Source organism: Diabrotica virgifera, chromosome 9 (genome assembly GCF_917563875.1).
Source record: "Diabrotica virgifera virgifera chromosome 9, PGI_DIABVI_V3a".
Lineage (NCBI taxonomy): Eukaryota > Metazoa > Arthropoda > Insecta > Coleoptera > Chrysomelidae > Diabrotica > Diabrotica virgifera.
In genome coordinates, this window is record NC_065451.1 from 187,673,677 (window position 1) to 187,695,542 (window position 21,866).

Genomic DNA, 21,866 nt, shown 5'->3' on the forward strand with positions numbered 1-21,866 from the left:
AAAAAGACTATCGTGGCTAAGAAACATCCGACAATGGACCGGGCTAAATTTTGAACAGTTAATAAGAACAGCTAAAAGCATAGAAGAGTTTGCAATTGTAGTAGGCAACCTCAATTGAGAAAAGAGCACTTTAAAAGAAGAAGAAGAAGTGCTATAGGAGTATTTTCCAATTATATATTTCCAGTTACGTGCTGATTTCTTTCTGTTGTTTCCAAAAAAATTTTCTTTGAAGAAGCAATTATTCTGTTAATATGTAGGATCCTCCTGTATACTAACAACGTTATCTGTTTTGAGTTGAAGTATAAATACACAAGTAATGTACAAAATTTGTAGTGAATTTCATTTGCGAACTTAGTTCAGCAACATGACAAAACAACTTGTGGGTTTACTACTTACGATGTTTTTCAGCGTTGAGATCAATAATTGTGTTGGCGATGATCAAGTCAATTATGTTATAACGCCAGGTAAGTAACAAATTGGGCAGTCAATGGAGAACGAAAACATGCATTGTTTCGGAAAAATTCAAACAAGCTTATATTTTTCTAAAACGCTTTTTGTTAGTTTATATAATATATGTTAAGTAAAAAGTTCTACTCGCAGACTTAGCCGCTAATTGTTTATTAATTGTTTAAAAAATAACAATGGTTTTGTATAAATAATTTTGAAAATATCGCTGAATTCATCAGTTTACTTTGATATAAAATGATTATATTTTGATTTTGATTATACCGAAGCCGAATCGGATATTAAAATTTGAAAATTAAAAAAAAAATTGAGCTCTTATGCAGTATGTTAGCGTAACTACGAACCATATGGGAAACTTTTTTAATATCAATTTGACGAAAAAAGTTATTCTTTGTAAAACGCTCTGCATGGTTTAACATCAAAAACTCAACCATCAGATATCAAATTTTATCAATTTTATACGAGGTATGTCAAAAAATATGAATTTCGCTTTAGTGTTCAGTACCTTTAGAGTTCAGAATATTTCATTTATTTCAGTAATTGAATATTGAAACATAGTTTTTAAATTACAAATAACTTTTCTTCTTAATATCAATTTTCGATATTGTGAAATATAAAGGTACTTTACTCTTGAGCGAAATTCATATTTTTTGACATACCTCGTATAAAATTAACAACATTTGATATCTAATGGCTATGTTCTAGATTATATACGACGCCAAGCATTTTATAAAGAATAACTTGTTTTCGTAAAATTAATAATAAAGAAGTTTTCAAAAGTTGTCAATTTACGCAGACATACTGCATAAGAGCTCAAAAAAATTTTTTTTGGACATTTATGATTGTTTAAATTTGTTATTAAATGTATTTTAGGAAAGATGTGCAGAATAAAATTTTGATAACTTTGTATCAACTTTTTTTTAACTGATAATTAACTGATAATTTTCGGTTTTTGTATTACATTTTTTTATCTTTCTTCAAATATCCCCAAAAATTTTATTTTTAAATTATAATTTTTTGGCATATCTATCATACTTGTGGTATGGGCGTGATGATGTAGTCGATGATTTTTTTTTAATTGAGATTAGGGGTCGTGTGGTAGCTCATTTGAGAGGTTGTTTAATTTTCTATTCAGCAATATACTTAATCGTTAACGTAATTAACACACAGGGTGGCCAAAGAAATAATTTTTGAAATAAATAAATTCATGCAAAAAGAAGAATGTATTGTAATTTATTCAATTCCAAATACATTTTACTGCTGTCAGAAAACAGAGAAATTGTTTATTTGCCAAATAAACATTGCTTTCAGCTTAAATCAAAAAATGATCAAACTGATCTTGGTACGAGGCAGATGGGTGGCCGCTTTAACATTAAAAGGCGGAAAACAATATTAATTTGTCAAATAAACATTTTTTATGTCTCCTAACAGCAATAAAATCTATTCTAAATTAAATAAATTACAATATATTTTTCTTTTTGCATCAATTTAGTTATTTCAAAAAACTTTTGGATATATTACTAAATAGAGAATTAAATAAATTTTCAAATGAGCTATCAGACAGCCCATATCCTCATTTAAAAAAATCATCGATTACGTCATCACGTCCAGATGGGTAACGTCACTAGTATGATAGATAGGCCACAAAATCATAATTTAAAAATAAAAATCGACCTGTTTTGGGATTTCCCTCCAAAATTACCCATTCTCGAGAAAATGAATTTATTACAACTCAAACGGCTCACGGTATATGTATATTTATCAAGTACATAATATATCGCAAAGAACATAATTTAAAATAAAATAAAATTTTAAACTTACGTTTTCAAATTCATTTTCGACGTACCTGAAAAAAAAAAGATAATTAGACCAATTTATAATATTATAATATAAATATTTAAATTTGATGTTATTTTTTTAACTAAATATTAAGTAATTGTATGGGAAAAAATGAATAAACCATTTGATTATTTATCTAGTTTAAAAAATTCTCATAGGAGTTTTCAAAAACCGTATACATGGTTAAATTTGTTTTATGGACAAAACCATACACAGCAATTAGGTCATAAGCTAAATAAACAAATGTCCCAAATCATATCAAACACAAAGGAGAGATTAACTGCATTTGAAAAATGCGTTTTGAATTCAACAATAATTTTTATGTGAGAGAAACATCCAGGCCACTAATAATAAGTTTTAAGATAAACGAGCATGAATCTTATATGTAATCAAAAACAGAAACTAAATACATACAAAAAAAACCATTGAATCACCTGCCAAACTGGATTAATTTTTTGAAAACTATTTCCGAAGTAAAAATCGAAACGTCAAACAATGAATGTAAAATGTAATTTTTATTACAAACAATAATTAGTGTAGTTTAATCCAATACAAATAAAATATTTGACCTAAAAATTCGTAGTCCATTGAAATGTTCCTTTTTTTAGGCCGTACCTTGCATTTGCTAGAGGAATCAATTTTATTTTTTTAATGTGTAGAAAGGATCAGCAAAAGCTTAAGTTCAAGTCTTTGGGGTCGCCACCCTTATCCCCCGGCCGCCATCTTGGAAAAGGTGTGCAAAAGGGTTTTGCGCTATATCTCGTAATCCGTAAACCCTACTAGACGAAGCAACGAAGCACTAAAAAGCCCAAAACCTAGGAATTTTGTGCAGTAAGATGAATCGTCATGGAACGTTTTGCATTCGAGTAGAGAGTGTCAGGCAACTTTGTGAACTAAATTCATCTAGGGCAAAAATGTTTGTGCATAAGAAAATGCATTTTAAAAGTGCATCTCGAAGAGGTGAAAATGAAAAATTTAGAACTTGGGAAATATTGACGGAAATGAGTTGAATTTTTATACTCGGGGGTTTTGGGGATCGCTGAACACTAATTTCATATCGGCAATGGTCTCCAAGGTACCTGGTGCCCACGGTGGAACTCATCGCCTAGAGTTTTATGTAATAATCATTAAAAATCAGCCAATATCCATTAGTTGGGGAGTTTTTGGGGTCGCCGGCCACGAATTTAATGTTGGCGATGGCATCCAAGATACCTGGTGCCCAGGGTGGAACTCCTCGCCTAGAGTTTTTAGTAATAATTATCCAAAATCACCTAAAACTATAACCCTGGGGGTTTTGGGGGTCGCTGAGTACGAATTTCATGTCGGAGATGGTCTCCAAATTGCCTGGTGAATTCAACTAGGTTGAATAATGGTCGTGAAAATTTAATTTATGGTGGCAAGCAAGGTTATTCCTCTTCATTTTTTCCCAATTTTTGCACTTAGATTTAGGATTTTCTAAAGTATTCACACAGCCAAAGCCAAAGTGGGGAGAAACTGGCACCAAATAGCACAAAACAGAGAAGAGTTGAGAGCTCATGGGAAGGCCTTTGTCCAGGTGTGGATGCAAACAGGCTGAAGAAGAAGAAGAAAATCTTCACTGTCTCTTATTAATTATGACGTTTAATGTTTTAGATACGGCTATAGCACAATCCATAGCTCCATCAGTTCCAGTTGAGAGGAATGGAAATACTTTATACTACTTTGGATATACATTTACGGTAAGTAATTGGTCACGTTTTGAGCTAATATTGGTGTCAACTTTTTTACCTTAAGAGTGTAAGCGCAAATATTTTACGGCTATCCCTACTTTTTTACGTGTAGTAAAATTCTCACTGGTATGGATATGTAAACATTACTTGACACTGTCATCATTAACTTTAAAGAGATGGCTTTTGAATGTTCTTCGATAACTGTTAGTTGTATAATTGCTTAAATTATTCTTTTTCTTCTACGGCACTAAAGCCCAAATTGAGCCATGGCCTCCTTTATTTTTTGCCTCCACCCTTGCCTGTCTGTGGCTGCTCTTCTCAAAACACGGACTCCTAAAAGGGCTTGTGCGTCGCTGTTTATTGTGTCTTCCCAGCGCTTTCGTGGCTTCCCAACCGGTCTCTTTCCTTGCATTCTAGCATTCAGTGCTCGTTTTGGTAGCCTATCCTCTCCCATTCTTATCACATGTCCGGCACATTGCAATCTTTGTATTCTAATGAAGTCTGACAGGGGCGTTTCCCTATAAAGTTGATAAAGCTCGTTGTTGTATCGACTTCTGAAGATTCCGTTTTCCCTCACAGGTCCTAGTAATTCTCCTAAGTACTTTCCTTTCCTAAGTTTGTTTTTGGATGTTTTTCCAGGACCCAAGCTTCACTGCCATAGCATGTTATTGGTCGCATTAAGGTTTTATAGATTCTCATCTTTGTATTTCGGTGGACACTTTTAGACCGAAATATATGGGAGAGGGCAAAATAAATTCTGTTTGCCTGCGTTATTCTCTTTCGTATTTCTCCATCTTTTGATCCGTCGGTATATATTTCTACTCCCAGGTATGTAAACTTTTCAACCGTTTCAATGTCATCTTCATGTATAATGTTTTCTGGGACTATATTTCTTCTCGTCTGAGTCATTATTTTTGTTTTTTCTGTGTTAATTTCCAGACCTAGCATTTTTGTTTGTATTTTTAACTCTGCATATGTTTCCTGTGCTCCTGTTGATATTCTACTCATAATGTTGCTTAAATTATTAATTCAGTTAATTAATGTGATAATATTTTCACTAAGTACGTATTCAGTGATTGTAATAATTTATATACTGTACAACAAAAAGTAATACTCAATGGCGAAAAGAAGAAAAGTGATAAAGTGATTTTTTTAATAATATATCGTTACTATGGAACGCTTAAAATTTTGAACATCTTTAACAACAAAATACTTGGATCACGGAATATATCCTGGTGTATTCTCTGCTTGGATCTGACATAAATAATAAACAATAAATAACTTTTTAATAATTATTTGTCAAATATAATATTAATATTATATAATCAACAAGTCAAAATATTCCCTATGTCATGTAAAATATTTAAAATTGTCACTGTCTTGTCACCATATTCAATTCGACTCGAGTGCGTTGAATGACATTTTTCCTTAGTTTTTCACGCCTGTAACTTATTAAAATAAACATTATAGAAGTTTTCAGAGACTTTCAGCCCTCGATAAGAACGAAATATTTCATTTTGCGTTTAAATTTTACAAAAAATACTTATAGGCTATTGAATATGTACTATAGAAAGGAACTACAACGTTAACGGGGTTTTATTTCATATGGTCAGTCAATATCTATAGATGAAAAAACCGCGGAGTGCTACCATTTAAAGGGGTGCGTTTTTGAGAAATGGGTGAATTAGTCCCTGGGCACAGGTTATATTAGGGTGAGTTCTATGCACTTTTGGTACAAACACGTCTACATAAAAATTGTTCCTGGTTAAATTTTCTATCTAAATATAACTTTTTAAAGTCAAAGATACTTTTTTTTACAAAAATATATTCAAAAGAAAAAGCACAAAGAAACCCAAAAGAAAGAAATTTTGTTTCTTGTCCCATAACTTTTGTCCACGAGGATATAGGTATAGACATTGCTTCACGGAAAAAAAACTTACATATTTTTTCTTTAAAATGGTGTTTGGTAGAGGTCATTAGTTTTTACAGTTTTCGAAATATGATTTTTCAAAATTCGCCACTCACAGCAATTTTGGGCCATTTTCCTTGTTATTTCGCAAATATTGTTCTGTAACTTTTTTCTACGTAACTTTAGGCATACGCAATGGTACATGTAAGAGGAATAGAAATCAATTACCTTTAAAATGTTCTACTGCAGAATGTTGTACGACTTCTTTTACAGAGGTTATCTTTTTCAAGATTTTATACTTTTAACGAGTTTTTATATTTTTTACGATTATTTCTTAAATTTCCCATTATAACTTTTTTTCTACATTTAGGTATATATTATAGAATAAAAAAGAAAGCTTATTCCGTTTACTTTAAAATGGTATATTATACAAAATTCTAGGATTAGTTTTGAATAAGATATGCTTTTTCAAAATGTAATAAGTACTTGCAACGATTCTTGATTTTAGGATTATTTTTAAAACTTCTCATTATAACTTTTCTATGTGACAGTGTGTTAAGATTGAATCTTATTTTTTATATGTGGACCTTTGGATCCAATTGACTTGGCCGGGTAAACTTCAAAATATGGATTAATTCCAATATTTACTGTCAAAGCTCCTGCACCACAAGCTTTGCTTGAAAAAATAGCATGTAAATGTACTAAAGGATGTACAAAAAACTGCGGTTGTAGGAAGATAGGAATTAGTTGTTCAATATTCTGCAAAGGGTGGATGTGCATGGATACTAATTATGGGAACTCTTAAGATAACTAAGGTGTCAGAGGCAGATATTGAAGCTAATGCTAACGAAGAGATGGACTTTGTTTTTGAAAATTTGTTAAATGTCAACTATTAAATAATTTTAACTAAAGTGATGTTTTCTAAAACTAATATTTATGTAATTTTTGTAAAAGAAATAATTTTAAATAAAACAGGTACAAACATATCAAAGAATTTTAAAGAACAGAAAGTAAGCCCTCTTTATTGAGCAATATATAATATATTCATGTACAAGAAACAAAAAGTTATAGTCGGTTCGCTAAACTCAGACACAACTGGCTAGTGATTTTAGTAAGTAATTTTGCCAAAAAAATAAAACCAATCTTAATGGCAAAGTTGACCAAAAACAAAAAAATTACCGACTAAAGTCACTAGCCAATTGTGTCTGAGTTTAGCGAACCCACTATATAATGAGAAATTTAAAAAATAATCGTAAACAATGTAAAAAATAATATTTTTTTATATTAGGTATTATATAATATATAATATAATATTATATTATATATACTAGATATAATATAATATATAATATATAATGTAATTTATAATAATATTATTTTATTTTTATATTATATTATGAAAAATCGTTAAAAGTATAAAAACTTGAAAAACCATAATCACTTTAAAAAAAGTCGTACAACATTATACAGCAGACCATTTTAAAGGTAATTGATTTCTATTCCTATTACGTGTACCGTTACATATACCTAAAGTTACGTAGAAAAAATTACAGAACAATATATGCGAAATAACAAGGAAAATTGCCCAAAATTGCTGTGAGTGGCGAACTTTGAAAAATCATATTTCGAAAACTATAAATCCTAATTACCTCTACTAAACAACATTTTCAAGAAGAAATATGTAGGTTTTTTTTCTGTGAAGCAATATCTATACCTATATCCTCTAGGACAAAAGTTATGAGACAAAAAACAAAATTTCTTTCTTTTGGGTTTTTTTGTGCTTTTTCTCTTGAATATATTTTTGTAAAAAAAAGTATCATTGAGTTTAAAAAGTGATATTTAGATAGGAAATTTAACCAGGAACAATTCTTATGTAGATATGTGTGTAGCAAAAGTGCATAGAACTCACCCTAACGTAACCTGTGCCCAGGGACTAATTCACCCATTTCTCAAAAACGCATCCCTTTAAATGGTAGCACTCCGCGGTTTTTTCATATATAGATGTCCATTGACCATATCAAATAATAAAACGCCGTTAACGTTGTAGTTCCTTTTAGCTATCTTATTTGGAATATAATCAATAGCCTATTATTAGTTTTCTCAGGAATCGAAAAGAAAAGAATCCCATTTAAATATCATTAGAGCCAACATTGTGTACCGATCCACTTAACAACTTATTGCATACATTAATTTCGAGTTTACTGTCAAACAATGATGCATTTTTTTATTTAATAATTCGCTTCTGCATATAGAATAATTAAAAAATATTTAAGTGTATTTTTCATGACAGGGGCGTACTAAAAAAATAAAGAGTCTTCAGAGCAGCCTATGGTGTATCCCGAAGCGAACTAATTCTGGCTGTCCAAATAATCAAAATATTAAGATAATATAAATATGCGTACGGACGGATTATCGACATCTACAGAGAAAAAAGAAAATCTCTATAGGTCGGAATGTAGAATCCTTGGTTTTTTTAGGACTATTTACAATATACATTCATCACCTCACTGCTTATCTAAAAAAAATTCTAAGACCACGAGATTATAGATTTTCATCGCCCTGTATATGGCCAAAAATTGTAAATAGTATAATTTAGTTAGTAAGCAGTGTTTCGTGGAAAGAGGAAAAGTTCTGAATTAATGATTTTATGGACGGGCTTATACAATTCATACGGTCGGATTAGAAAGTACGTGTATTCGCTTTGAAGCGAACAATATGACGTTTATAAATGCTTCTTAAAAGGAAAGACGGTAAACACAATTTTTGAGTTTTAGAATATCGGTTTTTTATAGCATGTAGAAAAAACAAAAGTAATTTTGGTATCTCCTAGAATTTGACAAAATGGAAAAGTTGTATACAAAATTAGGTGATTGGCGAGAGAGAGAGAGGTATTGAGGGAGAATAGAGTGTTTGAGTCTGAGTTTTGAGGAAAAAAAAGTTTCACTATGTGATGAACATCTGTAGAGAGCAGTTCAGTTTTTGAAAAGTAAGAAGTCGGTCTTAAACATCAAAATGAGCACCAGATACATCCTAAAGTTCATTCAAGTATACGCACCTACTACAGGCCATTCAGATGAAGAAGTCCAAATATTCTACGACCAAATATCCTGTGCAATCAAGGAAAATCCTGGCCACTTCTTAATAATAGGCGGTGATTTCAACGCCAAAATAGGTACCAAGGAAGACCCCTCTGAATTAATATTGGGAAATTTTGGAAGCGAAGGCAGAAATGATAGAGGCAAACAACTGTTAACTTTTCTTTTGGAAAACAATCTCTATCAAATGAACAGCTTCTTTAACAAGAAAAAACACAGAAGATGGACCTGGGAAAGTCCAGATGGAAAAACAAGGAACGAAATCGACTATTTCTCAACAAATAAACAAGAATTATTTAAAGACGTAAATGTGTTAAACTAGTTCAGCACAAGCAGTGATCACAGGTTAGTAAGAGCTAAAATAACGATATCGATCGAAAAGAAAAGAGTCAAAATGATAAATAAGAAACACCCAAAGAAATGGGTAAAACCAACTAATATTCAGGAGTTCGAAAACTATATTAATGATACATTGAAAGATACAACAACAACAGACATTAATATACTGAACAAGCAAATAGTCACCACAATACAACAGGCTCAAACTAAATACTGTCCAACAAACCAAAAAGATGAAAAACTAAGTCAACCTACTAAAACCCTTATACAACTAAGACGACAGATGAAAGGAGATACAAGTTCCAGCAAAGAAGCGCTAAATCAAATAAATAAGACTATCACAAAGTCAATAAGAAAAGACATAAGAAACTACAATGTAGAAAAAACAAAACAAGCAATAGAGCAAAATAAGAACATGAAAGTTTTGAAGAACGTAAGCGTACAAAAAGGAAAAATAGAAATCAACAAACTAAGAAACAGAACTGGAAAAGAAACTACAAACAGAGATGAAATATTAACAATAGTCGAAGAGTTCTACACAGAGTTATACAAATCAAGAAAAAAGGATGACAATGCGCAACCTCCAATTACAGTAAAAACTGGGGTATTAAAGCAAGGATCGGATTTATTGCCCGTTATAACAAAATCAGAAATCAAAGAGGCTCTGAAGAAAATGAAAAATAATCGAACCCCAGGTGAAGATGGAATAGTATCAGAAGCACTAAAAATTGGAGGAAATATACTACTTGAAAAAATTAAACAACTTTTCAATATCTGCCTTCACAACGCCAATATTCCAACAGACTGGAACAACGCTACTATGATTCTATTACACAAAGCAGGAGACAAAGCCAATTTAGAGAATTACAGACCGATTAGCCTCCTCAGCCATTTATATAAGTTATTTACGCGAATAATAGTTAAGAGAATGGAAAGAAAGTTAGAGACTTATCAACCAAGAGAACAGGCAGGATTCCGAAAAAATTACGGAACAAATGACCATCTACAAAGTATAAAAACCCTGATAGAGAAAGTAGTGGAATACAATAAACCACTAGTTCTAGTTTTTATCGATTTTCATAAAGCCTTTGACACAGTTGAACTTAGCAAAATATTACAGGCGCTTAAAGAATGCAGGCTAGATTATAGGTATACAAAATTATTACACAAAATATACTTACAGGCAACAACCACTGTCAAATTACATACTAACAGTAATCGCATAAAAATAGAACGGGGGGTTAGACAAGGAGACCCAATGTCACCTAAACTTTTTAATACGGTCTTAGAACATGCTTTCAAGAGTTTGGATTGGATGACAAAGGGAATAAAAATAGATGGAGAATACCTAAACAACTTACGTTTCGCCGATGATATAGTCATAGTAGCTGAGGATCTAGGTATGGCAAGAGAGATGGTACAAGAACTCGTTGTAGCTACAGAAAATGTAGGTTTAAATATAAACATCTCAAAAACAAAAATAATGACAAATTTGGTACCCAACCAGAACATCAGTATTGGTGGGAAGGAAATAAAACTCGTAGATAGATATAAATACCTGGGACATGAAATTACGATTGGCAGGGATAACCAGACTCATGAGCTGAAGAGAAGAATCGGTCTTGGGTGGGCAGCATTTGGAAAACTGAGAGAAACTTTTAAAAGTGAGTTACCCACACGTCTAAAGAGAAAGGTATTCGATCAGTGCGTCCTCCCAGTCTTGACGTACGGATCAGAAACATTTACCTTAACTAAAGCCTCGGCTACCAAACTAAGAGTCACGCAGAGAAGAATGGAGCGGTCAATGTTAGGAATAACTCTGCGAGACAAAATCAGAAACGAAGAAATCAGGAGAAGAACAAAGGTGACTGACGTCATCGAGAGGATAGCCAGGTTGAAGTGGAGATGGGCAGGACACGTAGCCAGAATGACAGATGGGCGATGGACGAAGAGATTATTGGAATGGAGGCCAAGAGAAGACAAGAGAAGCGTCGGTCGACCGCCTACAAGATGGACTGACGACTTAAGAAAGGTAAATAAAAACTGGATGAGGGCGGCGCAGGATAGATGGGGTTGGAAACGAGGGGAGGAGGCCTATGTTCAGCAGTGGACTTTTGAGGCTGGATGATAAAGAAGTCGGTGTAAAGTGGTGAAGTTGGCCGCCGTGGAAGCAGAATCGTGTTGAAACAAAATCGTTGATCGACTTGAGGAGTTAAATCTCCTTTTGTCCGAAGAGATTCCTGTCTCTATCTGGAACGAGTAGCCGGTTGGTATCAATTTGCACAAGATATCGAGCAGAGAGAAAACTGAATCGAGAATTCGAGCGAGTGCTGTTGTTTGATTGTGAAGCAGTTTGGACGAGAAGGATCGTTCGCAGACTACACAATCCATGAGAAGAAGTAAAGAAGAGAAAAAAAGGTTAGTCAGATTATTTGTGAAACGGAGAGAGTTGTTTTATATCACATACCATATTTGTTTATTTTTTATTGAACAGTTCTACAGCATAATTTAGTCATTCATAAATTCAAAGAAGAAATAGTAATCTATTCAAAAAGTGAAAAGTAAATTTTGTTTTTTTTTATATAATAGTAAGAACAGTAAAATTTTGTTAAAAAAGGAGATAGCAGAATTAAAGATTAATTTATTAGATAAGAAATAGTTGCTACAAAATTAAGTTTTAGCATACATTTAAATCTTATATTTATGGTATATTGGATAAATAAATAATATTTATAGAATTTATATGATATTGAGTATACAGCGTGTCTCAGCCAAATGGAATAAATTCAATAGTTCAAATACTAATTGTTTTTTTGAAAAATGCTGAGACCTGTCGATTAGTATTTCAAATCTAAATTTCTTACATACAATACTAATGTATACAGGGTGTCCCTATTTAGAGATATGACGTCATCGTCAATTTTCTTAAATGGCAACACTGTTATTTTAATGGCTATTTAGATAGAGCCTGTAAAGTTATACATAACTGCAAAATATCAAATTTTTATTTTTCTAACATTTACAAGATAATAAAAAATAAAGTTATGTCTGTAATGTGGAATAAACTTAATAGTTCAAATAATATTTGTTTTTTTTTTAAATGTTCAGACCTGTCGATTAGTTTTTCAAATCGAAATTTTTAACATACAAAATAATGTATACAGGGTGTCCCAATTTAGAGATTTAATGTTATTTTTATTATCTTGTAAATGTTAAGGAATAAAAATTTAATATCTTGTAGTTATGTATAACTTTACACACCCTATCAAAACAGCTATCAAAATGACAGTGTTGCCATTTAAGAAAATCGACGATGACGTTATTTCTCTAAATTGGAACACCCTGTATAGATGATTATTGTATGAAAAAATTTTCCATTTGAAATACTAATCGACAGGTCTAATCATTTTTCAAAAAAACAATTATTATTTGAACTATTGAATTTATTCCAAATTACGAACATAACTTTGTTATTTTTTATTATCTTGTAAACGGTAAGGAATAAAAATTTGATATTTTTCAGTTATGTATAACTTTACACACCCTATCAAAATAGCTATCAAAATGATAGTGTTGCCATTTAAGAAAATTAACGATGACGTCATATCTCTAAATTGGGACACCCTGTATACATGATTATTGTATGAAAAAATGTCCATTTGAAATACTAACCGAGAGGGTTAAGCATTTTTCAAAAAATCAATTAGTATTTGAACTATTGAATTTATTCCATTTGGCTGAGACACGCTGTATTTATTTCCCCTGTTTTGTCCTGGATGAAGTAAGCAACTAGAGATACTAGAAGCCACAAACCAAAGGTAATACATTAAAATAAATTAGCCCTGAGAATAAATTTTATTGGAAAGTTTTATTTAATTTTGGTTTTGTTTTCCATATTTAGTAATTAATATAATTAATTAATTAATCAAAATAAGAATATGCTGATCAATCTCATAACAGAGAGAAAATAAAGATCATAAGAGTATATTGTAGATTTTCCCATTGTCTACTATCTATCGACCTGCATGCTTTATAAATTTGTTAAAAGGTCAGACAATAGATAGCCACCAAGTATTCTGCATTCCGTCCTAAAAGAGAATTTTCTCTTTCTCTGTTTAACATGACTTGTGAGATAATGTCCAATAACGTACATGTTTTAGGGTAGTTGGTTAGGAGCGATGGAGCATTGCAAATCACTCAATATGGATTTAGCTAGCATAGAATCGCCGGAAGAAAACGATTTTCTTTTTAATCGGATGAAAATATTCCGTAAGTAATACAACAACAAAACATTATTTAGAAAATTATTACTTTAACTTTGTTTTGTGTCAAAATTTAAAAGAACTACTTGTACCTTTGAATTTTTGCAAATTTAAGTTATATAAAAATCATACAGTATTGGCAATTCTTTTTCGGGACATAGGAACTTTCAATGCAATAAGTTAGATTCTTGATTCTGCAATTAACCAGTTGGTCCAAGAGCTGTGAGACATTTTTGAGTAGGTATTTTAGGCAACCTGAAAATTTTTCGGGTGACTCTTCCATGATAGCCTAATACAAAAATGCCGGTCTGGCTGGAGGGCAGCGGTTATTTTCCCCAAAAATCCCCCCAAATTTAAACAAAAGGGTAAAAATTGTTATTACAAAAAATATCATTGACGTGACTTTAAAGTAAATTTAAATATTCAAATATAAAGAAAATAAACACACCAGGCGATTTGAGGGCGATTTTAACTCTGAAAGATACTGGCATGGGCGCCCCAGAATTATTTTCAGGGGATGCATCTGAACTTCAGAAGATTTCATCTGAATCTGTACATACTATTAACGAATTTAAAATACACAACTATACATGCATAACTATGTACATTCCTTCCGGACAGGGAGGTGCAATTGTTATTTTGACAGGGTATTTTTTAATATTAAAAATAAACATTCTAAAAAAGACAGTTTTTTTTGGTGAAATTTTTCAACTGCCAGGTGATCAAACAAATTACGCGTGCATATAAATGAAATGCGCTATAGGTAAGCAGCAGTGTGAGAAAGAGCGTATACCGATTGCTGTTTGCGTCCTCTGTTGTAGCTGAGAGAGTCAGTTCGCTCGAAAAAAAAAATCACGTGACCTGGCGATATCCATGTTGTTGTTCCTCTAAACGTTAGAGTATTTATTGTAATATATTATGGTTTTTTAAGTAACTTTTTCTTAATTAAAGAAAAATAATACGTACTATACAATAGATTTTGCAAATATGATAGAAAAAGACAAGTTTATTATTATAAATATATAGGTAGAAAAGTATAAAACTATAAACTAAATTAATTCTGTGTCCGAATCTTGTACTTCTTCTTCAAACTCCTCAGCTGAGCTTAAATATTCATTCTCTTCTTCCTCGTCAGACTCCCCTCGAGACTCAGATTCCTCTTCTACATGATCTGTAAATAGTTGTAATATGTATTTAGAAATAATTAAAAATTAATTAGTGATTAACTAATTGAGTTGCTACGTATTCTCCGTCCTCTTATACGGAGTCGAAGCCTGGACAATCACGGGCGCATCTGAAGAAAGACTTGCCGTTGTTGAGATGTGGAGTTATCGAATAATATTAAATATATCATGGACACACGTAACAAACACGGAAACATTAATAAAGATGAAAAAGGCAAAAGAAATACTCAACACTATGAAGGAAAGAAACACTTAACAGTATAAAAGGACAGAGAATACGTAGCTCAATTATAACTCAATTAATAACTCAATTAATTAATCACTGATTAATTTTTAATTAATTCTAAACACATATTACAACTATTTACAGATCATGTAGAAGAGGAATCTGAGTCTCGAGAGGAGTCTAACGAAGAAGAACATAATGAACATTTAAGCTCAGATAAGGAGTTTGAAGAAGCAGTACAAGATTCGGACACCGAATTAATTTAGTTTATAGTTTTATATTTTCTACCTATATTATATATTTATAATAATAAATTTGTCATTTTCTATCATATTTGCAAAATCTATTGTATAGTACGTATTATTTTACTTTAATTAAGAAAAAATTACTTAAAAAATTATAATATATAATAATTACTCTAACGTTTCGAGGCACAACAACATGGATATCGCCAGGTCACGTGATTTTCTCGAGCGAACGGACTCACTCAACTACAACAGAGGACGCAAATAGCTATCGGTATACGCTCTTTCTCACACTGCTGCTTACTTCTAGCGGTTTTCATTTATATGCACGCGTAATTTGTTTGATCACATGGCAATTGGAAAATGTTACCAAAAAAAAACCTGTCTTTCGTAGAATATTTATTTTTAAAATTAAAAAATACCCTGTCAAAATAACAATTGCACCTCCCTGTCCGGAAGGAATGTACATAGCTATGCGTATATAGTTGTATATTGTATACTCGTTAATAGTATGTACAGATTCAGATGAAATCTTCTGAAGTTCAGATGCACCCCCTGAAAATAATCCTGGGGCGCCCATGCAAGTATCTTGCAGAGTTAAAATCGCCCTCAAATCGCCTGGCCTGTTTATTCTCTTTATATTTGAATACTTAAATTTACTTTCAAGTCATATCAATGATATTTTTTGTAATAACAATTTTTACCCTTTTTTAACTTTGGGGGTGATTTTTGGGGAAAATAACCGCTACCCTCCAGCCAGACCGGCATTTTTGTATTAGGCTATCATAGAAGAGTCACCTGAAAAATTTTCAGGTTGCCTAAAATACCTACTCAAAAATGTCTCACAGCTCTTATACTAAGTGTAAAGTACCACGCACAAACCTTATGGAAATTAGGTCCCAGTGGATTTAGTGCATACTTTGGGATAATACTCTTTGAAGTATTGTGATGAAAAGTTCTCATGGGCACAACTCAATCGTATTGAGTATTTTCAAGATATATGTAGTGGCACAAACTCGGAAAATTATAAGATTTACAGGGGATTCCAATTCCCTGAGTTACTGGTTATCTGGCAACATGTAGAAGTTTGGATTAAATAAAAGTACTAGTAGTCTAGGATTTTTTCCCGGCTATTCAATGGCAACCTATACTTTGACCTTGACCTTCAACGGACGTCATCTTCTAGAGTTTTAGAGGGGAGTTCTAGAGGATTTTCGGCATTAAATTGATATAAACAGATTACTCATGGGTTTTTAGGATCGCTAAATACGAATATGCCATCAGAATTGATCTCCGGGGCAATGGTGGTCAGGGCCACTGCAAGGGATGTCATCTTCTAGAGTTTCGATGGTTTTCGGCATTTAATTGATGCAAATGAATTACTGGGGAGTTTTAAGGTCGCTTAACACGAATATATACAGAGACATACTAGAACTAATGGATGAAAGACGCAAATTGAAGAATAATTCAGAAAAATACAGACAGGTTGATAAGAACATAAAGCAAATAATAAAGAAGGCCAAAGAGTCATGGATTAAAGAACAATGTGTAGAAATGGAAGACTGTGAAAGAAAGTATGACACATTCAATATACATAAAAAAGTAAAAGAACTTACAGGAACTCAAAGAAGACATCAAATAAGTTTGCTTAAGGACAAAGACAGAAATATTATTATAGACTTAACAGAAAAAAATAATAGATGGAGTGAATACATAAGAGAATTGTTTGAGGACAACAGAAATAACATTGACAAGGTAAATGGTGAAACGGGACCTGAAATCCTAAAATGTGAAGTAGAAATGGCACTTAGAAATTCCAAAACTGGTAAGGCAAATGGACCCGATGAGGTTCCTACTGAATTACTAAAGCTTTTGAATGATGAATCAATAGATATAATATTTCACTTATTTAACACAGTATACAATACTGGTATTATACCTCAAGAGTGGCTGCTGTCTACATTAGTTACACTGCCAAGAAATCCAATGCAAAAGAATGTTCAGAACATCGAACAATATCTTTAATGAGCCATCTACTAAAGATATTTCTAAAAATCATCCACAACCGAGTTTATCAAAAGTTGGAGTCAGATATTAGTAATACACAGATGGGGTTCAGAAAAGGACTAGGTACTCGAGAAGCTCTCTTTGGTTTGAATGTTCTTACACAAAGATGCCTAGACTTTAATCAAGAAGTACATGCATGTTTTATCGATTTTGAAAAAGCGTTTGACAGAGTACGCCACGATAGGCTAAGAGACATTCTTGAAAGAAAAGGCATAGATAATAGAGACCTGAGAATAATTCTCAACTTATATTGGAATCAGAAAGCTAACATCAAAATGGAAAACGAGATATCAAAAGTAATAGAAATACGTAGAGGAGTACGACAGGGATGCATTTTGTCACCACTGCTATTTAATGTATATAGTGAAAGCATCTGTCAGGAAGCCCTTTTGCAAGCAAATGAAGGAATCGTAATCAATGAAGAGGTTGTAAATCATATTCAATACGCAGACGACACTGTACTAGTTGCAAGAACAGTAGAAAAATTACAACGATTACTTACCAATATAAATATTGCTTGCAACAATTATGGCATAAACATTAATATCAAAAAAACCAAGTATATGATCTTCAGTAAAATCATGACACAACCAGCACATATTAGTATAAACGGCATTCAAATTGAAAAAGTATCAAGTTATAAATACTTGGGAACTTTAATAAACGAAACTGGAGACCAAAACAATGAAATAAAAAGACGTATCGAAATTGCCAGGGCCACCTTCATAAAGATGAGAAAATTCTTCTACAACAGAGATATAAGCATCCCTCTATGATTAAGAATGCTAAGAGGCTACGTATTTAACACGCTATTATACGGTGTAGAGGCCTGGACTCTCAAACAGAACAACATAAAAAATATTGAAAGTTTCGAGATGTGGTGCTACCGTCGAATGCTGAAGATAAGTTAGATTGAAAAAATCACAAATCTTGAAGTAATACAAAGGATAGGAAGAGACCCAGAAATTTTGTTAACGATAAAACGAAGAAAACTCGAGTATTTGAGTCACCTGATGAGAGGTCATAAATACGCATTACTTCAAAATATAATACAGGGAAAAATAGAAGGAAAACGGAATCCAGGCCGTAGAAGAATGTCGTGGATGCGGAATTTAAGAGAGTGGTTTGGTTGCACCACTAATGAACTTTTTAGGTCAGCTGTAAACAAAGTCAGGGTAGCCTTGATGATTTCCAATCTCCGATAGGAGTGGCACAAGAAGAAGAAGAAGAATATGCCACCAGAACCGACTCCCGGAGCACCTGATTTCCAAGGTCAATAAAAGAAGCTATTGGAATTTCGATGGTTTTCGGTACTACATTAATGCAAACGGATTAGTTATAGGTTGGTGCCTAAGGGACGTCATGCTTTGGAGATTCAAGAGCTTTTGGTACTAAATTAATGTAAACTGATTACTCATGGGTTTTTGGGCTGCTGAACACAAATACGCCATCAGAACAGACACCGGGGTACCTGGTGCGTAAGGCACGTCATCTTTTGGGGTTTCGAGAGTTTTCGGTACTAAATTGATGCAAGCAGATTACTCTTGTGTTTTTGGGGTTGCTAAACACGAATATGACTTAAAAAAAGACTCTGGAGTATCTAGTGACCACGATGAATAACACTATCAAAATAGAATATACTAAATCAATCATAAAATAAATGAAGGAAAAACATTGTCAGATATACATTGACTTTATATTTATAAATAATTAAAACAGTTGATTGGTACAAAAAAGTTAATTTAATAAAAATCTACAAAAGAGCAAAAAAAATTTTTCACCAATTTTTACGCTTTCTTTGAACAGTAACTCAGAAAACCTCCGAGTACTCAGTGTGTACCAATCCGTTTGCATCAATTTAGTACCGAAAACTCTCGAAACTCCAGAAGATGACGTGCATTAGGCGATAGGTGCTCCGGTGTCTCTTCTGATGACGTATTCGTGTTCAACAACTCCAAAAAGCCATCACTAATCCATTCGTATTGGTCCAAGAGCTGTGAGACATTTTTGAGTAGGTATTTTAGGCAACCTGAAAATTTTAGAGGTGACTCTTCCATGATAGCGTAATACAAAAATGCCGGTCTGGCTGGATGGTAGCGGTTATTTTCCCCAAAAATCCCCCCCAAAGTTAAAAAAAGGGTACAAATTGTTATTACAAAAAATATCACTGACGTGACTTTAAGTAAATTTAAATATTCAAATATAAAGGAAATAAACAGGCCAGGCGATTTGAGGGCGATTTTAACTCTGCAAGATACTTGCATGGGCGCCCCAGGATTATTTTCAGGGGGTGCATCTGAACTTTAGAAGATTTCATCTTAATATGTACATACTGTTAACGAGTATAAAATATACAACTATACATGCATAGCTATGTACATTCCTTCCCGACAGGGAGGTGCAATTGTCATTTTGACAGGGTATTTTTTAATATTAAAAATAAATATTCTAAAAAAGACAGGATTTTTTTGGTGAAATCTTTCAACTGCGAGCTGATCAAACAAATTACACGTGCATGTAAATGAAAAGCGTTATAGGTAAGCAGCAGTGTGAGAAAGAGCGTATACCGATAGCTGTTTGCGTTCTCTGTTGTAGATGAGCGAGTCCGTTCGCTCGAGAAAAATAACGTGACCTGGCGATTCCCATGTTTTTGTGCCTCGAAAGGTTAGAATAATTATTATATATTATAGTTTTTTTAATAACTTTTTATTAATTTTGCAAATATAGTAGAAAAATACAAATTTATTAATATAAATATAGATAGGTACAGGTAGAAGAGTATAAACCTATAAACTAAATTAATTATGTGTCAGAATCTTGTATTTCTTCTTCAAACTACTCATCTGAGCTTAAATATTCATTATCTTCTTCTTCGTCAGACTCCCCTCGAGACCCAGATTCCTCTTCTACATGATCTGTAAATAGTTGTAATATGTATTTAGAATTAATTAGAAATTAATTAGTGACTAATTAATTGAGTTGCTACGTATTCTCTGTCCTTTTAAACGGAGTCGAAGCCTGGACAATCACGGGCGCACCTGAAAAATCTTGCCATTGTTGAGATGTGGTGTTATCGAATAATGTAAAAAATATCATGAATATACTCAGCTCGTGATATACTGAGTTTGTTATTTTTTATATTTAGATTACACTCCACTACTTTAAATTTTGCAACTAGGATAGGCATCGTCTTCCCTGTTCTCTTTTTTCTTGCATTTTTTCTTATATAACCAATCACATCACGTTTTTTATTTCTTAGTATATGATCAAAGTAGCTTATTTTTCTTTCCTTCATAGTGTTGAGTAGTTCTTTTGCCTTTTTCATCTTTCCTAATGTTTCCGTGTTTGTTACGTGTTGTGTCCATTATATTATTTACAATATTTGATAACACCACATCTTAACAATGGCAAGATTTTTTCAGATGCGCCCGTGATTGTCCAGGCTTCGACTCGGTATATCACTAATTAATTTTTAAATAATTCTAAATACATATTACAACTATTTACAGATCATGTAGAAGAGGAATCTGGGTCTCGAGGGGAGTCTGACGAAGAAGAAGAGAATGAATATTTAAGCTCAGATGAGTAGTTTGAAGAAGAAATACAAGATTCGGACACATAATTAATTTAGTTTATAGGTTTATACTCTTCTACCTGTACCTATCTATATTTATATTAATAAATTTGTATTTTTCTACTATATTTGCAAAATTAATAAAAAGTTATTTAAAAAACTATAATATATAATAATTATTCTAACCTTTCGAGGCACAAAAACATGGCAATCGCCAGGTCACGTTATTTTACTCGAGCGAACGGACTCGCTCAGCTGCAACAGAGAACGCAAACAGCTATCGGTATATGATCTTTCTCACACTGCTGCTTACTTATAACGCTTTTCATTTACATGCACGTGTAATTTGTTTGATCAGCTGGTAGTTGGAAGATTTCACCAAAAAAATCCTGTCTTTTTAGAATATTTATTTCTAATATTAAAAAATACCCTGTCAAAATGACAATTGCACCTCCCTGTCGGGAAGGAATGTACATAGCTATGCATGCATAGTTGTATATTTTATACTCGTTAACAGTATGTATATATTAAGATGAAATCTCCTGAAGTTCAGATGCACCCCCTGAAAATAATCCTGGGGCGCCCATGCAAGTATCTTGCAGAGTTAAAATCGCCCTCAAATCGCTTGGCCTGTTTATTTCCTTTATATTTGAATATTTAAATTTACTTAAAGTCACGTCAATGATATTTTTTTTAATAACAATTTGTACCCTTTTTTAACTTTGGGGGGGATTTTTGGGGAAAATAACCGCTACCCTCCAGCCAGACCGGCATTTTGGTATTCCGCTATCATGGAAGAATCCCCTGACAAATTTTCAGGTTGCCTAAAATACCTACTCAAAAATGTCTCACAGCTCTTATACTATATCAATTTAATGCCGAAAACTTTCGAAACTCTAGAAGATAAATAACCTTAGACACCAAGTGCTCCGTGAGTCGGATATGATGGCGG

General features: G+C 32.6%; 1 protein-coding gene across 1 annotated transcript in view; it reads left to right on the forward strand.

Annotated features, from left to right (window-relative positions):
* The first annotated feature begins 321 nt into the window (after positions 1 to 321).
* Positions 322 to 21,866, forward strand: part of LOC126892591 (uncharacterized) — a 33,704-nt gene continuing 12,159 nt past the window's right edge. Inside the window, exons 1-3 of the mRNA XM_050662156.1 lie at positions 322 to 464; positions 3,937 to 4,022; positions 13,517 to 13,625. Of these exons, the coding sequence (XP_050518113.1) occupies positions 365 to 464; positions 3,937 to 4,022; positions 13,517 to 13,625 (295 nt within the window). The 5' untranslated portion in view covers positions 322 to 364. The remainder of the gene's footprint in view (positions 465 to 3,936; positions 4,023 to 13,516; positions 13,626 to 21,866) is intronic.